The sequence below is a fragment of the Schistosoma haematobium genome, chromosome 4 (assembly GCF_000699445.3).
Source record: "Schistosoma haematobium chromosome 4, whole genome shotgun sequence".
Lineage (NCBI taxonomy): Eukaryota > Metazoa > Platyhelminthes > Trematoda > Strigeidida > Schistosomatidae > Schistosoma > Schistosoma haematobium.
This window is the reverse complement of record NC_067199.1, coordinates 14,639,419-14,662,291: the sequence shown is the minus strand read 5'-3', so window position 1 is coordinate 14,662,291 and position 22,873 is coordinate 14,639,419. Positions and strand designations below refer to the sequence as shown.

At 33.2% G+C, this 22,873-nt stretch overlaps 1 protein-coding gene across 4 annotated transcripts in view; it reads right to left on the bottom strand.

The window, feature by feature from the left end:
- GBA2_1 (Non-lysosomal glucosylceramidase) overlaps window positions 1-22,873 on the bottom strand; it is a 31,233-nt gene extending 8,360 nt beyond the window's left edge. Inside the window, exons 1-12 of one of the 4 annotated variants that reach the window (XM_051215758.1) lie at window positions 22,753-22,873; window positions 21,663-21,967; window positions 19,555-19,765; window positions 17,792-17,995; window positions 16,214-16,573; window positions 13,615-13,816; window positions 12,436-12,628; window positions 11,219-11,347; window positions 9,420-9,712; window positions 8,194-8,558; window positions 3,484-3,593; window positions 402-1,773 (exon numbers count right to left, since the gene is read on the bottom strand). In XM_051215758.1, the coding sequence (XP_051066296.1) occupies window positions 1,743-1,773; window positions 3,484-3,593; window positions 8,194-8,558; window positions 9,420-9,712; window positions 11,219-11,347; window positions 12,436-12,628; window positions 13,615-13,816; window positions 16,214-16,573; window positions 17,792-17,995; window positions 19,555-19,765; window positions 21,663-21,826 (2,262 nt within the window). In that variant the 5' untranslated portion in view covers window positions 21,827-21,967; window positions 22,753-22,873 and the 3' untranslated portion in view covers window positions 402-1,742. Of the gene's footprint in view, window positions 1-401; window positions 1,774-3,115; window positions 3,594-8,193; window positions 8,559-9,419; window positions 9,713-11,218; window positions 11,348-12,435; window positions 12,629-13,614; window positions 13,817-16,213; window positions 16,574-17,791; window positions 17,996-19,554; window positions 19,766-21,662; window positions 21,968-22,752 lie in introns of all 4 variants that reach the window. The other 3 variants (XM_051215759.1, XM_051215760.1, XM_051215761.1) reach the window with 3 other exon arrangements.

The window sequence follows — 22,873 nt, the reverse complement described above, 5'->3', positions numbered from 1 at the left end:
AAGACATTTTCTGTGGTAAAAATATGATTTTAAAATACAGTGATTAGCAGAGAACTAGAAATACATTAAATTAAAGTCTTAAAAAACTTCACGTTCAATACATGAATCTTTAAAGATAATCCCTTAACTAATCACAATTCTTAGTTATGAATACAAACAGGTGTACAGTAATATATACACTCTGTAGGTGGTACTATTTTTGGAATTAAGTAATTTATAAATCATAAGTCTACTACTCAAGTTGCATAATCACAAACAACAATACAGATGAGTTATGATAGTCATACAGCTTGACAGTGTAAAGAGTATTTAGTTAAGACTAACTAACAACCACTTTAGATCGAATATTTTTCTTCAGTAAAGTAGAGAAATTATTTTACTTGAAAATTAAAACTACCTACCTGTCCATAGTTTGGCATTGTATGAATCACGTGCTTTAGTGAATAACGCTTGAATTTCATCTTTAACTTCACTCCAAGAACGTTGAGTATCATCTGTATTATTAACTATTTGATCATATACAGGTGAATCACTTTTTAAACACCAAGAGAGCATATCAAATGTAGCATATAAACAAGAGAGCCATATGCCACCAGTGTAAGCACTAAAGAATGGTACAAAAGCATTAAAAAACTCAAATAATATTTAATTCAGTTACAAAAGTGTCAGTTATGCCTGATGTTACAGTATAGTCAACTCAAAACGTTAACTATACACAAAAATACTCAAACGAGTAAAATCCTGTCAATCATTTAAATAGTTCGTATCTAAGTAATTACGAATAAGTTAGACATACAAGAACACTATGTATTGTTCCAAAATATCCCGAAAGCTATAATATTAACAACGGTTACGTTTGATGTGTGGAATAAAAGCTCATGAAATTAAATGTGACACATAAAGGAGCGGATACGTCATACGAATGCTTGAAACAGCTATTTTACTAAAAGAGAAAGAGGAAAACGACTCTCTTGAAAGTTTGGTGTGCTAAAAACACCCAAAAATATGTTGATTCTAGATTTAAAAAATAATTCAAATACATGTCTGAAACCGGCATCAGATTTACTAATAACAATTAGTCACATTTTATATAAGTACAATGAATTTTCATTCAATTGAAATCTATCTTCATAATCATTTATGGCAAGACGATTAAGGCTTCATGACTGAAACAGTCACCGAGATGAACAAAACAACACCATAGTCCTCCTAAAAATCATTCCCATAATAGGGGAATTAAAAAGGCTAGAAAATACAGGTGGTGTGTCTTATAATCAGGCTGAAAGGTAGCTAAACACAAGGTTTTATAATTGAATGACCTCGTAGAAATCACATCGAAACCTACCAATATTCCAAAATATAAATGTCTGGTAGAGCTATTAATTTCGTTCAGGATGAATCAGACATCTTCAGAGTTCACACAATCCAACAGTTATTCATTCATATTTTTGAAAAATAACAAACCATTTGAACAGTTTGCTAGATATTTCAGTGTCCGGCTCTGAAACTAAATCAACCGTTCCTACACATCGATGATCCTTTTTAGTTTCTGTTAGATAAAGTGGCACATGAAGTATAACGATCTGAAGTCGATATCTCTAAATTTTCTAAGACTGCATACTATACTACTAATAATCACGGATAAGTAGGTGCGTTAGTGAACTCGTTTGTAGCAAATTATCCAGATAGACCTCCACATTTTGAAAGAACAATAAAAAAGTATAACTTTGTACGATAATGTGTCAAACTAGGCATTCACATCTCGAAACAAACCTGAAAAAATAAAATCAACAAAAATATGTATGTAATAGAACAAACAACATATATGTACGGAGGGGTCACGGACTGAGGACGTAAGAAATGAATGCGTATGGTCCAATATGTCATAATTTGGATCTAGCCATCACAATTCGAAGTAAGTAATGATTAGTTATGCGTAACATACACCTCAAACAACTAAAGTCAGCGTAAATGTAAGTTTTCGATAAAACAACCATCGCTCTCTAAAAAATATCCACACCTTAAACTGATATATCAAACAGTGTGGTTTTATCACACATAACAAATATTGTGAGGAATCTGATTATTGCACTCTATTACTCTCAGTTATTGCAGGTTATGGTATAAGATAATTAATTTTGTTGTTACGTACATAAACGTTGACAAGAATTCAGATACGATAACTGGACACAATATGTATCCGAAAATCCCAAGCGAACTTTCCAAACTGAGATTTCATTGATCTCTATGATCATATAAGAATCTATGCAAATCCAAATGGCCTGTTCAATTAAAACTTGTTTTCGATTAATGAAACTGTCGGTACACACATCAGCCTTGTAGAATTATGTTACGTATGAAGATCAAGGGAAACATTTTTCAGCTCCATAAAATTGAGGGAAGAAAGGTGAGACTATGAGAGACGCAAAAGTGACTTTGAGAATGTCCACATACCAACTAGAACTAAAGGAGGGTTATATATCAGCGTGAGGAATTAAAATTACGATTTACAGTTGGTGGTTAAAGTTAGGAACTAGATTTAGGGTTTTCATCACGAACTGACATCAGCTAAAACGCCAAAATGCTATTTAGCCAAATGAATGGATGAATTTCATGCCAAATTCGAGACCTGTTATCCTAAATCTGATTGGTTCGTCCATAAATTACAGTCTCGTCGAAAGGAACTATGTTGGTAATACCAAACGGAAATGAAAGGAAGAAAATGTAAAAACCACTTGATTATTCTGCTTTTCTATTATGGTAGGATTTAGCAAATTTAAAATTCCAGAAGTCAATTTCTTTTATTGATTTTATACAAGTAAGCCTAGCAGTGCTAAGACATGATACGATGTGATAAAAGTAACCTATTCCTTATTTTATCTACTTTAGTACCTCTCAGCTATACGAGCTTACAAGAGCTGTAACAGGTGTAACTGGTGAATAAATATACAAATTCATGAACTATTGAGTACATTTGTATAACATTCTACAGGCATCATTTGAAAAAAATTATGTTAAAAATCTCACTGCTATCTTAATTCATTAATATGTCTAAATTTACAGGTTATGATTACCAATATAAATCATACAATAACTTCAGAAATATTTAAATTACCATTTTGCAAGGTTTGAAATGAATCATTAATTAGTTATAAAAAGAACGATAGGAGTAGTAATATATTTTAGTTTGAAAATAGTAAGATGAGGTTTTTAAAAATTACATTCCATTTGTAAATAGTTCTTCATTAAGAATTGAAAATGCTGGATAACCAATTACATCTACTGGACAGTGGGTGGATATTTTGTTTTATCATCAACTTTAATTGTATACAGATGAGAATTTCCAAAAAAGAGGACAAACAAATTACGTCTAATTAATTTCAAACACTAGAAATTATTAGAAATGAAATACTTTATTGTTAAGTCTGAAAATGATTCACATGGGAATGAGGACTGGTGTAGTAAGTGTTATTGGGAACTTACGTTAAGCCTTTTGCAGTCCATACGTCATATGTTTGATCAGGAAAGCCTGAATTCTCAATTAGTCCATCATCATCAGAATCCCATGCTACCAAAGACTTCCTCAGAATTCTCTATAAAAATAGAAAAGAAATTAGAGCTATCAACTAAAGGTTAATCTCAAGATTTTATCAAATAAAACTCTGAATAGTAGAAAATTTTTGACGCAATAAATTGGTGTTTTTTGATAAATATAAACATAAAAATAAAACTTACTGAACAGCTTTCAAACAACAAAAGGTTGGAAAAATTTGGTGATCAAAAAACATCAGATCTCAGAAAATTAATTATACTACAATGTTCTTTGTTTTGAGGTGAATATTCAAAAAACAGTTTGAGGTCAGTCAGACAAATAAATTTAAAATAAAACTCCAAAATCAGCAGTGAATTCACGAAAAGTCGGATGAGGATTGTTTAAAGTAGTCTATTGCATTACTTTCATTTTAAAATAGACTTATTACTGAAATACGACTGAAACAATTATACTTTCTAATTAATAGACTGTTACAGAGTACAAAAAACTTTTAAAAATTTTGTGCCTCGCAAGATATTTCATACATATTATAGTTGGCGATGCTGGATTCCCAGAAATCACTTGGTAAACGTCTTATTTCTGTAATTTTATATTGGAAATTTGAAGTTCTGGTTGTCGTGCCAAAAGCGTCCAATTTTACTTTCAGATCGTATTTTCCACTTGAAAGGACCTTAAATGCCATTGGTTTGTCCGTGCTTTTGGTTGCTTGTGCAATATACCTTTCCCTCTTGCAAACCTGGTCTTCTCCCTCTAGCTTGAAGGGCTGGGAGGCATCGAAATAGTTAAGCTTGTCTTATCGTTGAGTTTCTGACCCTTCATTGAAGATATGTTGTTAAGCCTAAATCGATGAGCTCCAGTAAACTTTGACTTTGAAGCTTCGTGTACTTTGCGAGATTTGTGTCGTTCGTGAGAAGCAGGGATAGTTTCCTTTGCTAAGCTTGGTTCAATTACAATAGCAACATCCCAAGATCTCACAAAATCAACTGCGTGTAAACTCTGTTCAAGAGGGCGAGTACACACTGCAACACAATTACAGTGCGAAAAAATGAAGAAAAAATACTTGAAGACCATCTTTCAAAAGAATGGCTACCCAATCAACTTTATCAAAAATTACCAGCCAAACGCATAATCAGAAACAAGGTCAAATACAGAAACCAAAAAACGGACCATCCTTAATAAATTGTTCCAACTGCGAAAAACACATCGGACAAAGTGGACGCCCTCTTCGTCTTCGCCTTCATGAATATTTAACTAACGATCAAACGCCACGACATATCCTCACTTATATCAATGCATGTGGATACACATTCGACTGGAAAACTTTTGAGATCTTGGACAGAGGCAAACACCAGAGAATTTTTAGCAGCTTGGGACTCAGATCAGCCGGCAATCAACCAACACATTGAAATCGATCCAAATATATCAACCAATCAGGAAAATTATGGACAAATATAGGACCAAAAACCAAACCGATCGGAGATACCATCAAAATAAAGAAGTAAATAATGACAGGTCAACAATAGCCAACCAACATCGAGGTCTACAGGACAAACTGTGAGTCATATGTGGAGAAATTCGAACACTTCGCTTCTACCTGGAGTTTGTGCTGATGATGTCACAACCAAACCAACCAGCTCAGAGAATAAAACCCTATCAGAATCATCTACCTGAGCAACAAATCTCCATCATCTTATAACCTCAAATGTCAACAGTAAAGAGGGAAGCAATAAATTATTTTGCTAGGTTTACAACAACAAAAGTTAACATGACCTCTAATGACCAGCCAAGTGGAAGTATTACACTGTAATAATTACTTTCAACAAATAAATCAGCGGTGAAGTGAAAGTTTGCTTCAAAATTGAGGTAAACACATATTATGAGGACGACTACAGAAGTTATGTGGAAGATTAAACCGTTGTATATAAAGAAAATTCATATATGTATTGTTGAGAAAGGGATCATACTGAAGATTATTTCGATAAACTGTCAATGTACACTAAATAATGAATTAAGTTAGTTTCGCAAAAACTTTTAAATATTCCAAAAATGAACTTCATGATGATCTTATCTCAACTGGAGAACTATTGAGAACCAAGGAGTATTAAACAGATATATATCACAAACCGACTGAATTTCAAAATATGGATCATTAGATCCAAACTCAGTAGGGTTGATATTATTTGGCTCACAATGAGACGTGATCATTAAGTGAAGTTCTTGAGTGTGGGGTTCCGAAATAGGAAGTTGTTAAACGCTCAGTGGTGTACAATAATATTAGCTTGTGACAAAAATAAATACAAAATTTGAAGACGTACAAACAGGTGTACCTATGTTTTTACACAAAAAGTATAAACAATAAATGATCAAATAAAAGCTTTTGTGCAGCTGAAACGAAATACGCATGCGAAATTGTGAAGATCTCTGTAAAACATTATCGAAAAACATAAGATAAACTAGAAAAATTGAGAGAATCACACCTGTAGACTGATTTACGATTACTTCCTAAATTGTTCTTTTGTTAGTTTGTAAATTATGTACATATTTACCATATGTTTTCCATCAATATGAAGTACTACTTGGCTTTCTAATTAAATTCTATAGTTATGACAACAAATATACATAAGCGAAGATAGGTGATGGCTAGCAGTGGAATCCAAGGCATGCGTTTCGTCCCATTTAGGACTCATCAGTTGGATGTACGTGCATCTCAGAGCCAATTTTTAATCTGGGTCTCGAACCCAGTACCGTTCGCTGCAAATACCATCGCGTTATCCACTTGGCTACTGAGTCCTGATAGCCTCCTGCTTGTACGATGGGCTGAGGTTTAAATTCACTTGATATTATCTGTTTGTATCAACAACAATCGGAAGATACAAACAAATAATATCAAGTGAATTTACAAATATACATAGTTTATAAGAATTAAGTAAATGGATTTGATCATTTTTCATAATGTTGTTTTAGAACAAACAATTAACTATATTCCAATATTAGATCAGATACTTTAACGTTAATTTTCGTCTGTTTGAATAAGAATGTAACACTCACCATGTGTTTATTTGTTGCTTAAATAATTTTGTAATGTTTTTCTGACAAGATAAATGTCTACCATTAAGAGAGATCAACGAAGCATAAACAATAAAAGAAATATGCCAACAACGTATATTGGTCGGCTATCTAAATGTAAAAAGGTGGCTCAATAATTAAAAAGTTTGACTTTTAGCCAGTAAGTCACAGGATTAAACCCCTCCACATCTACTTTGGTTTTGGCAAACAGGCAGCATCACTAAATCTTACACCAACAGTGTAGCTCAGAATAAGGTACACGGATCTGTACCTGGTAAATAACTCAGACCACGCTGTCTAAGTGACATGGTTCAGGATCGATCACAATAATACAAGTTCATTTACGAATTACTTTTTACTCGATCCTAAATTCCAGTAATCCTTCCATTTTGTCCATTCGAACCGAATTCCCAGTGTTCAGTCTTTCTCACTATCATTAGCGCAATATTATTTCAATCTTTTTTTGTTTTTTATCTTATATTTATCTCGTCGCGCTAATGGAGTACGGAAGCATGAGTCACAGAACATATATACCGGGCCCTATGTTGATGATAACTGACTGAAATAGTTCAAGTAATTTCATTACTAATAAATATTAATACAGCTTCACATAAGTAATTTATCTCATTAGTCAAAAGACCAACAGATTTTTACTGGAAATCGAAACAACAAATAAGCTAAAATTTATTCAGATCTTATGAAGTTTAACTACCTGCAGACACAATTTATTTGTCCTAATGTATTATGACGATTCCTAAGTATAATTAAAAGCACCTTCTTATAATCGGCATTAGAAGAATGTGAATATGATGTTTTGTTGGGAAGCAAGAGAATGAGAAACGAATAGAAACTAAAAGAGGGATGATTATTATAAATTGTTATAGTTTGAAATATCATTCGTTAGTAAAATAAGACCTCTGTTTTAAATTAGTTTTGTATTTCATAGTAATATGTGACCTTTGTTTATAGTGAAATCTAATTACAAATTTTGGTGTCTTGCAAGGATTACGTTTAGTATGTAATTACAAAAGTACTTTTCAGTATGGGATAATTTGGGACAATAAAAATGTTAAAGCATTCACAACTAAAATTATTCTGAAAGGAAAGTTGATTCACACGATGACTGTAACATTTGGTAATTAATTTTTTTACCATTTTTAAGGTAATTCTGCAGTTAGTGGCGTGGTGGTTCATTTACTAAGGCATTTAATTATCAGTCACCCAGTCCTAGGTTCGAAAACTATCCCTGCCCACTTCAGTTTGGGCAACTGAGCAGTATTGCTGGCCCTTACCCTTAGATTGTGGTTCAAAGCCATGTATCTGGTGAACACATTTATGAAAAAACGAAATGTCCTTATTATTAGACCTGTAAACTGTGCTGATAAAAAAAGTAGAAGAATATGACGATAAGTGGTGTCAAACATCACTTTTTTATCATTACCGGTATGTTGAATAGATACTGAGATTATTATGCAAAATATTCCATGACTTAAAATAAATCCATTACTAAATACTGTGTTTTTATTCGACTGCTACTAGTGAATACACAATGAATATGCACAGGAAAAGCTTACCAAAACGATAGGAAGCATATACAATAAATATTGATGGTCTTGTGTAATACGCCAATCGCGCCAAACTTGTAAGATGAATTTCGAATTCAAATCTTTCCATTTATCAGTAGGAAACATTATGTAGGCATTAGTACATCGCCAAGGTTCATCTTCCGGATCACCAAAATCATGAACAACCGCACACTCGGAACTTCTGGATAGCTTTTTCCCATTATAAATGTAATAGACTGAAGTTGAGTCTTCAGCGATAGCCAAATCGGCACAATCATAATTTAAAGCCAGTTGTATTTTAGGCCATAATTTGATTAAGGCCCATGATGCATCATGATGTACATCATATGTATTGTACATTCGATATTCATGACCTAAAATATAAAATGAAATGAAGAATCTAAAAATAATTAGACGAGCATAAAACTTGAACCAGCTGGAGAATTATATTAAAAATCGATTGAGAATGCCACTAATGTGCTATTGTACAAATAATATTCATGAAATTTATGAGAATTCAACTTTAGAGGTGATATTTCTTCAGAATATGTTACAGAATTTTCAAGTTTGTTTTAGCCGTTTATTTTATTATTTTCTTCATTTCTTGTATGAGATTATTGAACATCGTTTTAAAATGACATTTTGTCATTGATCAACAAATAAACACCTAATAAGAACTTCAGACTACTGAGGAAGCTTGCAGTGATGGCTAGAATTCTAGTGTACGTAACTTTGGTGAATGTACGCAAAGTTCAGATAACAAATCACTTAGTGAAAAGCATTTATAGCATAGTAGCAGGTTAAAATGTGAAACAAATGGTTTGATTGAAGTAGAAACCAAAAACCAAAATCTAGTTGGTTCTAAAAGGGTAATTTAAGACACATTACAGCAAATCAATGTGAAATGTGCGAATTGTCAGCGGAAAGTAAATTTCAACATCCAATTACAGACACATGAATCAATATAAATCCTACCACTTTTAAAAGCGAATGCGAATTATTCCTAAGAAATTTACATAAAATATGTTAGAAACTCATTCTTAACAAATCAACTTAGGTGAATGGTACGTTTTTAATTAGTGAGCGAGTAGACGATTAAACAAGTAATCTTAAATGCACAGGGTGATGCTTAATATAAACCTCAGAAGTTCTTGCCTCCCACTCGATCTAAAAGTAAATATTTTGAAAACAACTGTGAAAAATCGTTTCATGTAAACAATTAACTTATTACCTACCTTCAAGATATCCAAATAAACCTATTTCACGTGATAATCTAGCACGATGATCCCAAGAGTCGACTTTCATATCTTCAGTTACTGTAGTTGGAGTTTTAATTTTGCGACCAGTTAACTTATACGGGTCTAGATCTACACCATTTTTGTAACTTCGTACAAGGTCTAGTGGTATACAATTTAGCAGATCTGATTTAAAACAATCAACTTGAATTGGATCTAGCCATACAGTTCCACCATCACTAAGATAATATAATTCATTGAATAAAGCAGACTTATACCAATTTGGAAGCGATCTGTATGGGATAAAGAAATGATTTTATTAAGCAGAACAAAATGTCATCAAATCAAGGATATAGAACGCAATACCCAATGGTTACAGTTGTGATGACATTTATGATGTAAGAAAAAATGTTTATGAATCACAATACAGTAATATTAAAATTACGAGAGTACTTAAATATATATTGCTTAACTAAATACAGTTTTTCACGCACTATTCATTACATTTCACATTATCATGAGAGCTATACTCAGTCAATTGAGGAGAGCAGAAAATTAAATAATTTAGAATTAATAATTGCTTAGAAGAACCATGACGTACTGATTATGATCCATATTACATCAATACATATATCGCCGAAGTATGTAGAACATCAAACCAATAATTCGTGGTAATAATTAATATGACATCAGAGAGTTAATAACACGCAACAACAATGAATAAATAGTTTGAAACAAGACATACAATTAAAAGTAAGACTACTTATTTAAGCATCGTCATCTTGTACAAGTATTAACCAAAAAATTAGATGCAACCATTAGGTTCATATAAACAACATGGAATCATGCTCAAACGTACGTCAGAACAAGACTGTTACAACAACAGGAAGTGAAATATCAACAATAAATAATATCTGTAGTAATTCAGAACCAAAGAAAAACTACCGAATGAATGAAACCAATCTAATTTCATTAACTGATGTGGCATTCTAACCTAATACTTAGAGTTTTACCTTAACATTGATTATTCAACGGTTCCAACACACACAAATAATGCTTCAACCCCCGAATCCCCTGGTACGGCCGAGAGTGGGGAGAGTCCGCTCTCCCTCTCGAAATGCTCTCACATAGCCACGCGTATATAGCCTCTGCCAGGGAAGTCCTACTCACTGCCTTCTCGCACCACGGGTGTTGTTTACGAAAATGAGAGGACGAAAAGCGAATGTCCGGCGCCTTAACCGGATTCCAAATCAATGGTGCACATGAGCTCCAGTATCCTGCGGGAACAAATAGCGTATGAACCAATCGTTGGTCACCGACTTCCATGGGAATGCATCTCCTTACGATGCTCCACTGCCTTGTGGATCAGACCTTCAGGTCGAAGGCTCGGGGAGTGGCCACTTAAGAAAACCACCTGTTTCGGTTTGGGCACTCGGGTAGTATCACAGCACTCACACATATCGAATGAGATTTGTGTGACGCATATGTATTTGGTGCCTCCTTGTACCAATATCTATGTGTTCAAATAAATTAGAATAAATAAATCAACGCATCTGTGAGCAGAAACGATACCAATTGATGAAAAAATTGCTTCCCAAGTCCAGAAACTTGAAGGGAAATAAAAAATCAAGCAATATATCAGTGACCTTAACAAAGTCGAGATAATTTATTTCAATTTAATTCAACAATACATTTACAGATGAGATAGGCGTGATAAGCGCGAAAACAACAGAAAAATTTTACTTTAGACGTTCTCCATCAAGATCCGATATCTAACATGAGAGAATACAAAAACTTACTGGTTGTTAAGAATAGGATTTTGCCAATCCTCAATTTTCTGGACCCATTGCCTCCAATTATCTATTGCATGTTTTAGTAGCAACTTAGCTCCAGGTATTCCATCAACAGGAAACCAACGAACATATCGACTGTGAAATTTTTTAAAAACATAGAGGGAATGCACAACATCAGTTAAATCACCAACATAAAAATCCACATTACAGTGAAAAGGTCTCTGAATTTATGCACATATTTTGAAACAACAGTAATTTAATACCGATATTTATATTCTGAATAAACTAAGAACAGTGGGCTGTTTAGTCAAAACTTTAATCCATTCAAGCAAACTGATCATGTACATTCTATGGGAATATAAACTTGTGAATAGTGCTTTGTTTAATTAAACAAAGCTTCCCCAACATTATAAAAACCACAAAAATTAGATATTGGTGTTTCCAAGACTAAAGTCGAGAATGAGTACTAACCTTACGACTAGTACAAGCCTTGAATGAATTGACGATATATAGGGGAACAACACTCGAAGCGTTAAGTATCATTGTTTGCAATAGAAGAAATATTGGTCTTTTATAATAGAGAGTTTAATAGTTTTAAAAAAAAACAATGCTACTACAACTTCGGTAAGCATAAAATGAAGTAACATATTAAAAGAAAAGTAGAAGGTGCAAGTCCTTTCAAAGATTTTGGACTGTCATGGACAAAGCGATTTAAAAGATTCTATTATATTAACTATATCAATGGACTTAATTTAAGTATAACTGTGATTCATAACTGAACTCAATTCCTCAAGAGGCGATTTCAACATAAACTTCTCAATAGATGAGAAACAAAATTAAATAAGAAGAGTTTTTACTGTTTAAGCTAGGAATAAACGTGCCTTTCAAAATGATCATATGATACCCTGGTGCAACCACGGAAATAATAAAGCAGTGGCTGATAAGTGACTGATATATGTTACAAAAACTTGGCCTTCATTACGGTATCACTAATAATATATTGTTTCTGCAAACAAACAAATATTGAATAACTACTGCATAAAAATTGGATTGAATAAAATATGTTGCAAAGTATTTAAATTTTGCAATAAGTAAAACAACGACTGGATTTGAAACTTTAGAATAAGTCGTAGATATTAACTATTATCGACATTGTAGATGAAAAACATAACTTTTTATAAACCATCATCAAACGAACTGAAAAACAAAATAAATTTACGTACCGAGTATAAACAACGTCACCTGTTCGAAATTTTACTATTGGAGAATGCCAAGTGATGGCAAATTCAAGTTCGCTTTGACTAGGATTAAGATTATTAGCGATGCTGCATCGGGGTACATTAGTTGTGGCGCTTACAGCAATTGCTAGTTTGGGTGATTTCTTGGCTTCAGAATCCAGTGGCACGGTATAACCAACTAAAAAGAGAAAGATAGTGAACCATCGCATAAAGTGGACGACACCCAAGTATAGAGACTACTAATTAGCGCAAAAATTAAAAAAACATCAAGATTAGATCTTCATGGTGATATTTAAAGAAACTTTAAGTAAAATGTGAGTGGAGATATCACAAAAGGAAATAAAAATCTGAGGTATTCATTGAGCAGAGGAACTGAGCGTAAAAAAAAGCAATAAAGTAATCAAAAAAGGATGAAATCATTTCATATTTATTTAATTTCTAACGACCGAGTAGCAAAAAGCACAATTTAAACGCCCTTTCAGCATAAAAACCACATTAATTTCATTCAGAAAGTCTTTGTGAATATGTCTTTGTTTGTACAAAACGTCAAACAGTTAACAAGAAAATTAACAGAAAGACACCTATTTGAATTTATACTCTTTTCCAAAGCCACAGCTACTAACAGACCATGCTAATCTAGTTTGTACAAAACTATTTTTTGGCTACATTTCAAGAAGTAGATGAACGTGAAAACATTCGTTCAAAATAATTGACAACCGTATAAATACCATCCAGTTACGATAAGTTGTATAGTTAGCAGCAGTATCCAAGATGAAGATTTCTTCAATCCCCAAAGTCATAAGATATATTACTTGATACTGCAGAGTATTATTATTGAAGTATCATAAAAACCAAACATATTACTTCATAAAGGGGACTAAAAAGTATACTTCATATGCGTCAGTGTACTTTGTATTAAGTGTAAGAGTTGAAGTAGCAGTAATAGATTAAGTCCATATTAAGAATCAGTTTTCTTTTACCAGTAGGTTTTAAATAAAGTAACCGATAAATCTAGCAACATATTTTTTCCTATTACTTTATATTAACTGATGTCAGTTCATACGCAAAAAAATGAATTTTAGCAAAAAACTGTGACTATTTTAACTAAATGTATTTGATACACATATCACTAAAATTAATAAGAGTTTACAGTAATTTTCATACTTGAATGGAAATCGGGAGGTATTTGACCATACTGAAGATTATTCCAGAATTGTGAAGCAGATGGCGCTTTAGTGTAGGAAAGATAAGTTATCAGATCTGAGTGACCATTGCCACTAACTTCAGGATTATGTCTGGAATCATGCAAGGTACCGTGCAACGCCTTATCGTGAAAGCAAAAGCCTGGACACCGACTCACTTCGACCTTACGATAAGTGAAAACAAACAATAAAGTTACGGAAGAACGATCTTTTACAAATTGAATTTAAATAAGCAACATATTCAACAAATTTGACTATTTAGCTGATTACCAACGTGACAATATTAAAAGCATAATTTTGGTGTCATGCACGAAAGCACTTTGGGTCGTAAACTAAGAATTATTACAATTAACTGCAAAGTAGGACAGGAAGAAGATATATCCACGTATCACACCAAATACAGGAGGAGGGAAAACAGCAGTATTGACTACAGCGTAAAGTTAGACGTACGAAATACACTTTGAAAAGAACGAATAGAATAGGTGAGTAGAATCATGCAATAAGCTCTAGATTTACAGAAAAATGAATTTAAATGAGACAGATTTGCGGTCACTAATTAAGCTCATCAGACTACTCACCCAGTGAAGTGAATAAACGTGCGCAATCCCTCAAAGAAATTTGAGCCTTTTGTTTCACCAGTCGATAATAAGAAAATGTGCACTTCCTATTCTTATCAATAGTTCGTCAGATACCAAACATTACAGGACTCAATAAACTTAGCAGCAAAAAAGTGAAATCTAAAGGTTCAAAACCTGATTAACTTTTTTGAATTTATCGTTTTTCAGATTAATTCAAGTGCCAGGTGATTATGGGAGATAACATTTCAGAAACTAGTGTAATACAAGATTTCTCTATGGTTATCAACAACGTATTAATGTCCTTGCTCTGAGATCACACAACCTCCCTAGTATTTTAGTCAGATTACTTGATGATACTGTGTTATCATACTTAAAGACTAATATATTTACTTGATTAATCCGTCTATCCCAGTGGTAGTTTCACTAAGCCATTTAAAAAAAACAAAGTAGTGTTCTATTATTTTCAAACAAAACTAGGTTCTAATACACACTATAACATTCAAGTAGTTAGTCAAACTCATGGATAGGTAAACGCATCTTGCCTCGTTCTGTCCTCAGAGCACTTAGAAACAAAACACACTTGTTTCATTCATTTGAATTTCAATATATCAATATATCCTTAGAAAAATAACGTAGATTTTAGTGAACAAATCAGACCACCCCTTGTCAAAAAACTACGAAGAAAATCGTATTGAGTAATTTTAGTTAAAAAGTACAATTCATAGGTCACAAAAAAAAGTCGTACGATTGTATTAAATTCATGCACTCCGTAAAAGGAATAGATGCGCTACACAATTTATGCGATTACAACTTGATTTACTAGAGTTAGAATTAAAAATTATCAGACAATTGAAGAACAGAATTCGTAAAAAGTATAAAACCATCGGTTAAATGGAAGGTAAGATGGTTGAGCAACATATCAAAGGTTGAAAAATAGTCACTGCAAGATAACTGTAATCACCAATTAAAAGCATGTCGAATCTATAGTTCTATTTCTCTTAACCAAATTATAACCGGAAAAACATTACCGAGAAAAATCCAGAGTTCATATAACATGTTTGGAGATTTCAGAATGTCAAACACACTATCTTTGAAGAAAACCAAAATATATTCTAGGAATCGACGTCAAAAATCACCTCAAAAAAGGATATAAACCGTTTTAAAAAGGGTTTTTAGAAATTCTACTCGGTATCCTATTAATTTTACTTAAGAAACTGATGGAATAACACGACTTCAGTGAGAAAGTACAAAGAAAATTTAAGGTTATTCAGGGATAAGATTTATTTCTATGGCTATGCACATAAATCGCACTAATGCACTTTTCAAATAAAAAGCAGCGAAAAGATCAAACTACAAGAGAGATGCACCAAAATATTAAGCCCAATAGGTAAAACTATTATCTAACGTATATATATATATATATATATATATATATTGAAATTGAACATTAAGTAAAATTATTCTTAGGTCAGCTAACCACGACAGATTATTAGATGTTTTTAACCTTTTGGACTGACAACTCAATTTTAAAAAATGAATAGAGATATCCTAGTGGGAATGACTATTATGATAAACAACGAATATACAACGCTGAGTCCTTTATTTTCGTAAACAGCAAACATTCAACCAAAATCAGGAAAGAGTTTACTGTTTTTGGTGAAAAAGATCATGCCTGATATCTAAGAGATGAACACGAAAACTAATAAAATGTTCGAAATATTGACATCAGATTAAAATCTATCGAGAATTAAAAAGTCAATAAAATACTTTCCATGTCCCCAAACTGATGTAATGAATATTTCTAAGAGAGTTTTTAATTAAAATTATTTGTCGAAAGATGGAATGAAGAGTAGACTGGTTAGAAAGTAGTCGAAATCCTGAAGAAAACTGAATGGACGATTCGATGCATGACACTACAAAAATAAGTACTAATATACATAATTCAATCTTCACGAGTTGAGAAAACATTGATGGGCAACTTACTTTGTCCATTGATTTAGCTGCGATACCAAAACAACAAGGTAGTTCACCTCCAATAGTTCTTTCTAAAAGGCATCCCAGTACATTATCACCAGCAGAAAAAGCAGTGGATCGTTGAGAGTAAACTGGAGAAGCATTTTCCGAAGTGGAAACATGAGTATTTGCAGTATTTTCGTTGCTAATATTCCCGTTCTCAGATTTGGAAACATCACTTGATTTAGATCGTTTACGAGGATTGGGGCCATGCCATGAAAATGTGATAGTAACTCTTAAATCTTCATTATTCCAGCTTATAACTTTCCAATAGAATATAGCAACCGGAAGACATGTTTCCTGATAGTCATGCGGTATAACAGGGGATATCTAGATAAACAAGATTTGTAAGGAAGAACTGATACTTACAATGTTTTTTTGAAAAAATAACGTACAGTAGGATATTCAATACAAATATGTGCCACCAGTTAAAATCATTGTGTATTATGAAGTACCAATTGGGTACATAACGGGTTCTGAATAGAAATAACTAAAACATATGGGGTTTCTTCAGAAAATAAAATAGAAAAATCCGTTATTCAGACACGCAGTCAGTCAATGAACAGTTTTGTCATGCGTTAATCAAAAAAGATATTAACTGTGAACTTTTCGCCCCATTTACATCAGAATTAAAAGAGGATGCAGCAACTTCATTACTAATTTGACTACCTAGTTACAAGACGTTGGCTAAGTTACGATAAATTTATATACATTTACTGCTTCGTGATGGTGAGTTTACAATAGCTGAAATGAATACCATACATGCGTTCTTTTTTATCTCCATTTACTCCGCTTCCTTCGATGTTTTCTTCCGCAACTTATGTTTTGAATAAAATGTAATACTGAAGGTAATAAATTCAACATAAGTTACTCCATAATTAAAATTGTATTCTTTAATACTCTTGTTATTATTACATGACTTCATTTATTTACAAATGAAACTTTGTTTCAAGTGGATCTCTTTATTGTTACCAAATGACAGTATTTCGCGTTAATTACAACAAAACAAATAAGAGCATTTTAATTGAAACCATGAACCGATCAATGTTAAACTACCATTGAAAACCTGGAAGCACTAGATGTCTGTTTCAACCTTGTGTGGAATTTCTCAGCAGTGCGCATCCAAGACGCCACACGCGCGACTCGAACCGAGGGCCTTTGGTTTCGCGCGTAAACGCTTAACCTCTAGACCATTGAGCCGGTATCCAACAGGGTTAACGTTCAACCTCAACCAATCCAAACAAAAACATGTCAACATGAAAAATGTTTGCACACATCCTAAAAGTCATTTATTTGTGGAGCCAATATCACCTATATTTAGTTTTTTCTTTCACTACTTTTAAAAATAGAAAAAATGTCAATTTCAGTATTGAAAGACAGTCAAATTAAAACTCTTTTCAAACTCACTACTCATTACAATTACAAGGATATCTAAACTATATACCAATAAAATGAAATATTAGACTGGTATTAAATTCGTTTAAGTATTTTATCTATCAACCGAAAACATCAACGTTAAAATCTAATGTTTCATTGAATTTTCCATACCTGTTGGCAAACTAATACAAGTTGAAGTTCAGGTATTTCATAAACTGTCCACGATCTAGGATATAAACCAACGTAATGACCGTTTTCTGGATCAAAACCCCATTTCCACTTTTTTAATCTTTTGGCATTTGATGGAGGTTTCGTTAATGGTGACAGAACTTGATGATAAACAGTAACATCGCTTTTTCGGACTGTTACGATGAACTGAATGTGAATAAAATAAAAAGAATGCAGATACAATAAAAAATACTTATGAAATTTGAACTCTATGCACGAAAGTAAAAGATGTAGAAAAACCCAGTTAGACATGAAATTTGCATCACAAGAGAAACAGTAACGAATTTATCCCAAGTGGAATTAGTTAACATAATAATTTGAAAGCCATTTTCACCTCTAATTTAGACTATTTAGAAAACCATTGGAAATCACCGATCATAGAGACCTAAATCAACAATACGAACTCGTGAGTAGCCATCACTCGGCTACATTACCTCACTGCGTTCATCTTTCGTTTGGAATCCTATTCATTAATTTTGACAGCAGAAAATTTTGTTTAATCATATCACAAGAAACATCCTTTATAACATTTACACACTAAAATATTCCACTTTTTATTTTAGTATTGCTTCTACTTTTGTGTGATGGTAAGGACTGTAGCGATGTGAAACAAAAAGATGATTTACATTTACTTATAATCAAAAATACATAAAACCCATGAGAACTATTAATATAACAAAACAATTCTGGATATGTATCAATTCTTAGGAGGAACGATAACAGAAACATATTTCTCCCAACTACGTTATTGAATACAGAAATAAATAACTGTCCTAACAACTGAAGATTATTCGATAACAAGGTGAACGGTTTCTACGTACACTGGCTATTATTTCATTTTTTTAGCAAGATTCCATGGATCAAACTGGCAATCCGAAAAGAAAGTGTGTTATCTTGACTGATTTCGGTACTGCATGTTCCGGTTTGGTCCAAGAATGAACTATATATATATACTATCAAACAAATAGGAATAAAAGTAAGCAATTTTTATGTATTTTGTTTGACTTTTTATCCTAATTACAAATATGTTATTAAAACCCACCCATAACTCCAATACAATAACGCTCGAAGTACAACACTGAAATTATGTATGATAACATTTCATGGCACATCATTAAATAGACTGTAGTGATTTTATTAATGTAAATTCCTAATGCTAAAACCTCAACTAACAGGTGAAAGAATTTATTTATTTATTTAAACACATAATTATTGGTACAAGAGGGCACCAAATATATATGCGCCACACAAAACAATGAGAATGGGAAGAGAAAAAAGAAGGTAAGGAGCGTAAAAGAAACAAAAAAGGACAATAACGACCAGATTAGTGCAAGATAGTGTAATAATAATAATAATAATAATAATAATAATAATAGTGACAACAATAATAATGGGGGAAACAGAGAGGTACAACCAGAAGGAATCTTGCAGTTAAGGAAGATACAACCACTTTTTACGAAGAAAGTAAAAGGTTACAGCAGGATCGCCACTGGCTTCTATTCTGAGCCATATCTGATAACGTCTCTAGCCACTGTGTCGTACCATCTCTCGGACCCCATAGGTGAAACATAGTGGAAGACCAGTAAAAGATAGGGAGTATGGGTTATTGTTTAGTCAATGATAAATACATGTTTGGAAAAGTACAATAACCTTCTACCCAGATAACAACATTAAGTGAGAAGTGAAAATCGTCTGTGTTAACTTACTTGATCAACAGGTTGTACGTCGTAACAGTACATACCTGGTATCAGGCTTGAACGACAAAACTCCCCACAATATCCACGCCCGATAGAACCACTGCCAATACCTCCAATCGGTACGCCATATATGGGTCTCCATGGCACGTGAGAAACGGCATCAATAAAGGGCGATCGGTGCTGAATAAAACGCTTCTTTATGTAAAACCGGAAAGCGTATCTGAAAAATGAATAAGAGCGGAATTTCAAATATTTCCTGGGTACTGATAAGTCATAATTCATTTTCCCGTCAATAGGTGCCAGGGATGTCGTACTCACTGCCTTCTCGCGGCATTACTGTTATTTACAAAATTGAGAGGACTAAAAGCGAATGTCTGGCGCTTTAGCCGTGTTGGTGGACACGGAGAGTCCACCTAGGGGGGGTTGAAAAACCCTGATTCCAAATCAAAGGGTACACATCGGCCCCAGCATCCCGAAGGAACAAATGGAGTGTGAACCAATCGTTAGTAACCGGCTGCCATGAGACTGCATCTCCTGACGTTGCTCCATGACCTTGTGGATCAGAAACTTAGGTCAAAGGCTCCGTGTGTGGCCCCCTAAGAAAATCAACTGCTTCGGTTTGAGCACCCGGGCAATATCAGAGACTACACACAAATCAAATGACTTATGTGGCGCATATGTATTTAGTGCCTCTGTACCACTATTTATGTGTTGAAATAAATAAATAACATATGTATTATTCTTGCAAAAAAATCAATAGATGTCGATTGCAGAAGTATGTCGCTAACAAATTTGCGATTTATGTAGTAACGTAACGTCTTTAGAATATTTCAAATCACAAACAACAGATCGCAGTGACCTTAGATTTCTCCCAGATTACTTTGCTAATAACCCGGAAAACATATACGAGTTCAAGGTAAGAATGAAGGCAGAGCATGCTTGAATGAAGTATTATCAACAGTTTACAGTTGAATTTGTAGTAAAAACTGCAACTTTACCTTAGAAAATAGATAGAATGATGCCCAAAAGTCATGCAAAAGTTTTAAAATTAACGATCACAGCCAATGGGCCGAAAATAATAAGACTAATTAAAGTTCCAAGTTGCCTCAGATTTATTAATGTGACGAAGCTGGTATTAACAATGAAAAGCCTAGTTCCGGATAAATGCTAATTGAAATTTCGGAACAAACGTTTGATTAGCTTAGAGAGTGATTTAAACTTTATACGCTACTAATTTAGTAACCACGTAGATACTAAGGTCGATCCCTGTACGAAATACTTAGCCTAACTGAAAGTTTACTGCAAAATTTGATTTTTATAAAACAACATATTATTACCTGTTACGTTTCGTACCACTCCTTCGGACATTAGTCTAAAATTTTGTTGTCACAGCTAAATTTTCTGCATACGCAATAAATCTGTGGATTAGCCGCTTTCAACAACTGTGTAAGAACGAGTTTGATAATAATAAGTTTAATTGTGAGTGAAATGGTTACTTAAGCGTAACAGACGTTCTGTAGTTTAGCTTTTGATGTAGACCGAATTCTATAAAAAGAAAACGATATTGTTAACTAGTAAAGCGGCTGATTTATGGTCCCACAAGTTATTTTGAGTAATCGCGTATTCAGCTACATCAGTAATTTGATCTAAAACTGATTTTCGACAGTCACGATTGCTAAAGGACAATTTTACATTTTTATAATGCAATAGCCATGGCAAATGTTTAAAGATGCTTGATCACCTATAACATGCGGCTGTAACTCATCTACCAAGTACAGGTTTTTGTACTGGTACTACTAGCCATCCTAAGCTGGAATTGGAATCTAGTTCAAACGTTATACCTGTTGGTTGGAGTTGGATTACCTTAATTCTAAACCATAGATGAACCAGAATCAAACTGGTTATTATTAAAAACGATAATTTATCAACTGAACCAATATTATTAAGATTCATGTAAATAAGATTTTATAACTTCGCTTAGGGTATAAGGTATAAATTTAGTAGTAATAATGCTTGTTCTGACGGTTTACTGAGAAAAAATTTTCTACATTACTTGCAAAATGTTTACTAAAAACAACACCCAATGTTAAAAAACAATGGTATGTTTAATAACTAACCGAAAAGACATTCCCAGAATATCGCTCATCTGCGAAGCCCGTGGCACGGTAAAAGGACGGCATTTTATTTTGTATTCATGATCAAAGCGGGCTTCCCATCCGTAGATAGGTACTATGCCAAGCTTTCTAATTACCTCCAAAACAGAAATTTGCGGTTCATCCATTGCTTTTAACTAATTTAAGAAGTCAAGAGTATATTAAAGCACTTGAAAGTGATGGGCTATCAGTAAATATAATGCGCGACATGAAGCTATTTTTTCATGACTGAATTCAATTTCGGAGAAGGTATGATCAGAATTGTGAATCTGAAATGTGCCAAAGCGTTGAATAAACAGAACAATGAAATTTGGAATGTATGTGTAGTATTTATAACTGGACTGGTCAATAAGCAAACGATTAAGTAGAGAGAACCAGCTTATATTATGTTTATCTTACTTAAAGCAGCAAGTAAAGTTGTGGGTCATCTTGCATTTAAATTATGATTGAAATAATATCTACGATTGATGCAGAAATCAATTGTCAAGTTCAGAAGATTAGATGGGTAACTTCAAAGCAGATCATATCGGTTCATAGTACACTTTTCAGACTCTTCACGAGGCAACTGCCCTCAAGGAGAAATAATGAACACTTATTGTCGTAAAAATATTTATAGAATATCTTAATAACAAATCAGACGTTAACATTCACATCTTTACGTCAAGTCAAATGATGCTTCTTTTTCTCAATGTTAAGTTTTTACCTTAATGCGTCCCTAAATATATTTTAGTGACCATGAGTGTCATCAACTAATTGGACAAGTTCTGTGCATCTAACAATTACAATCGTTACCTATATATAGGTAATTACCTAAAGGTAGCGTTAACGCTACCTATATATAGGTATGCTACTTATAAGTAGCGTTTTTCAAAAATTCTTGAGAAAACCTTTAAAGATATCGTAAGCAGTGACACCTGATACTGAAAATAACAGGCACAGTACTTGTAAATATAGATTATTTCCTGCTATTCGGTCACAGATGTAACTCAAATACTTATAAGCTCCGTAAGATAACATTAAACGTTCACGATAACAAAGCACATTAACAGCTTACACGTGTTAAATAAAAGAGGGAACTCGGAATACCCACTAAACAGTGAAAAAAGGTAGCACATTCGCCAGTGATCCGGTTGATAATTTGAGATAATGCTAACCCCAAGGTTACTCAAAAGTCG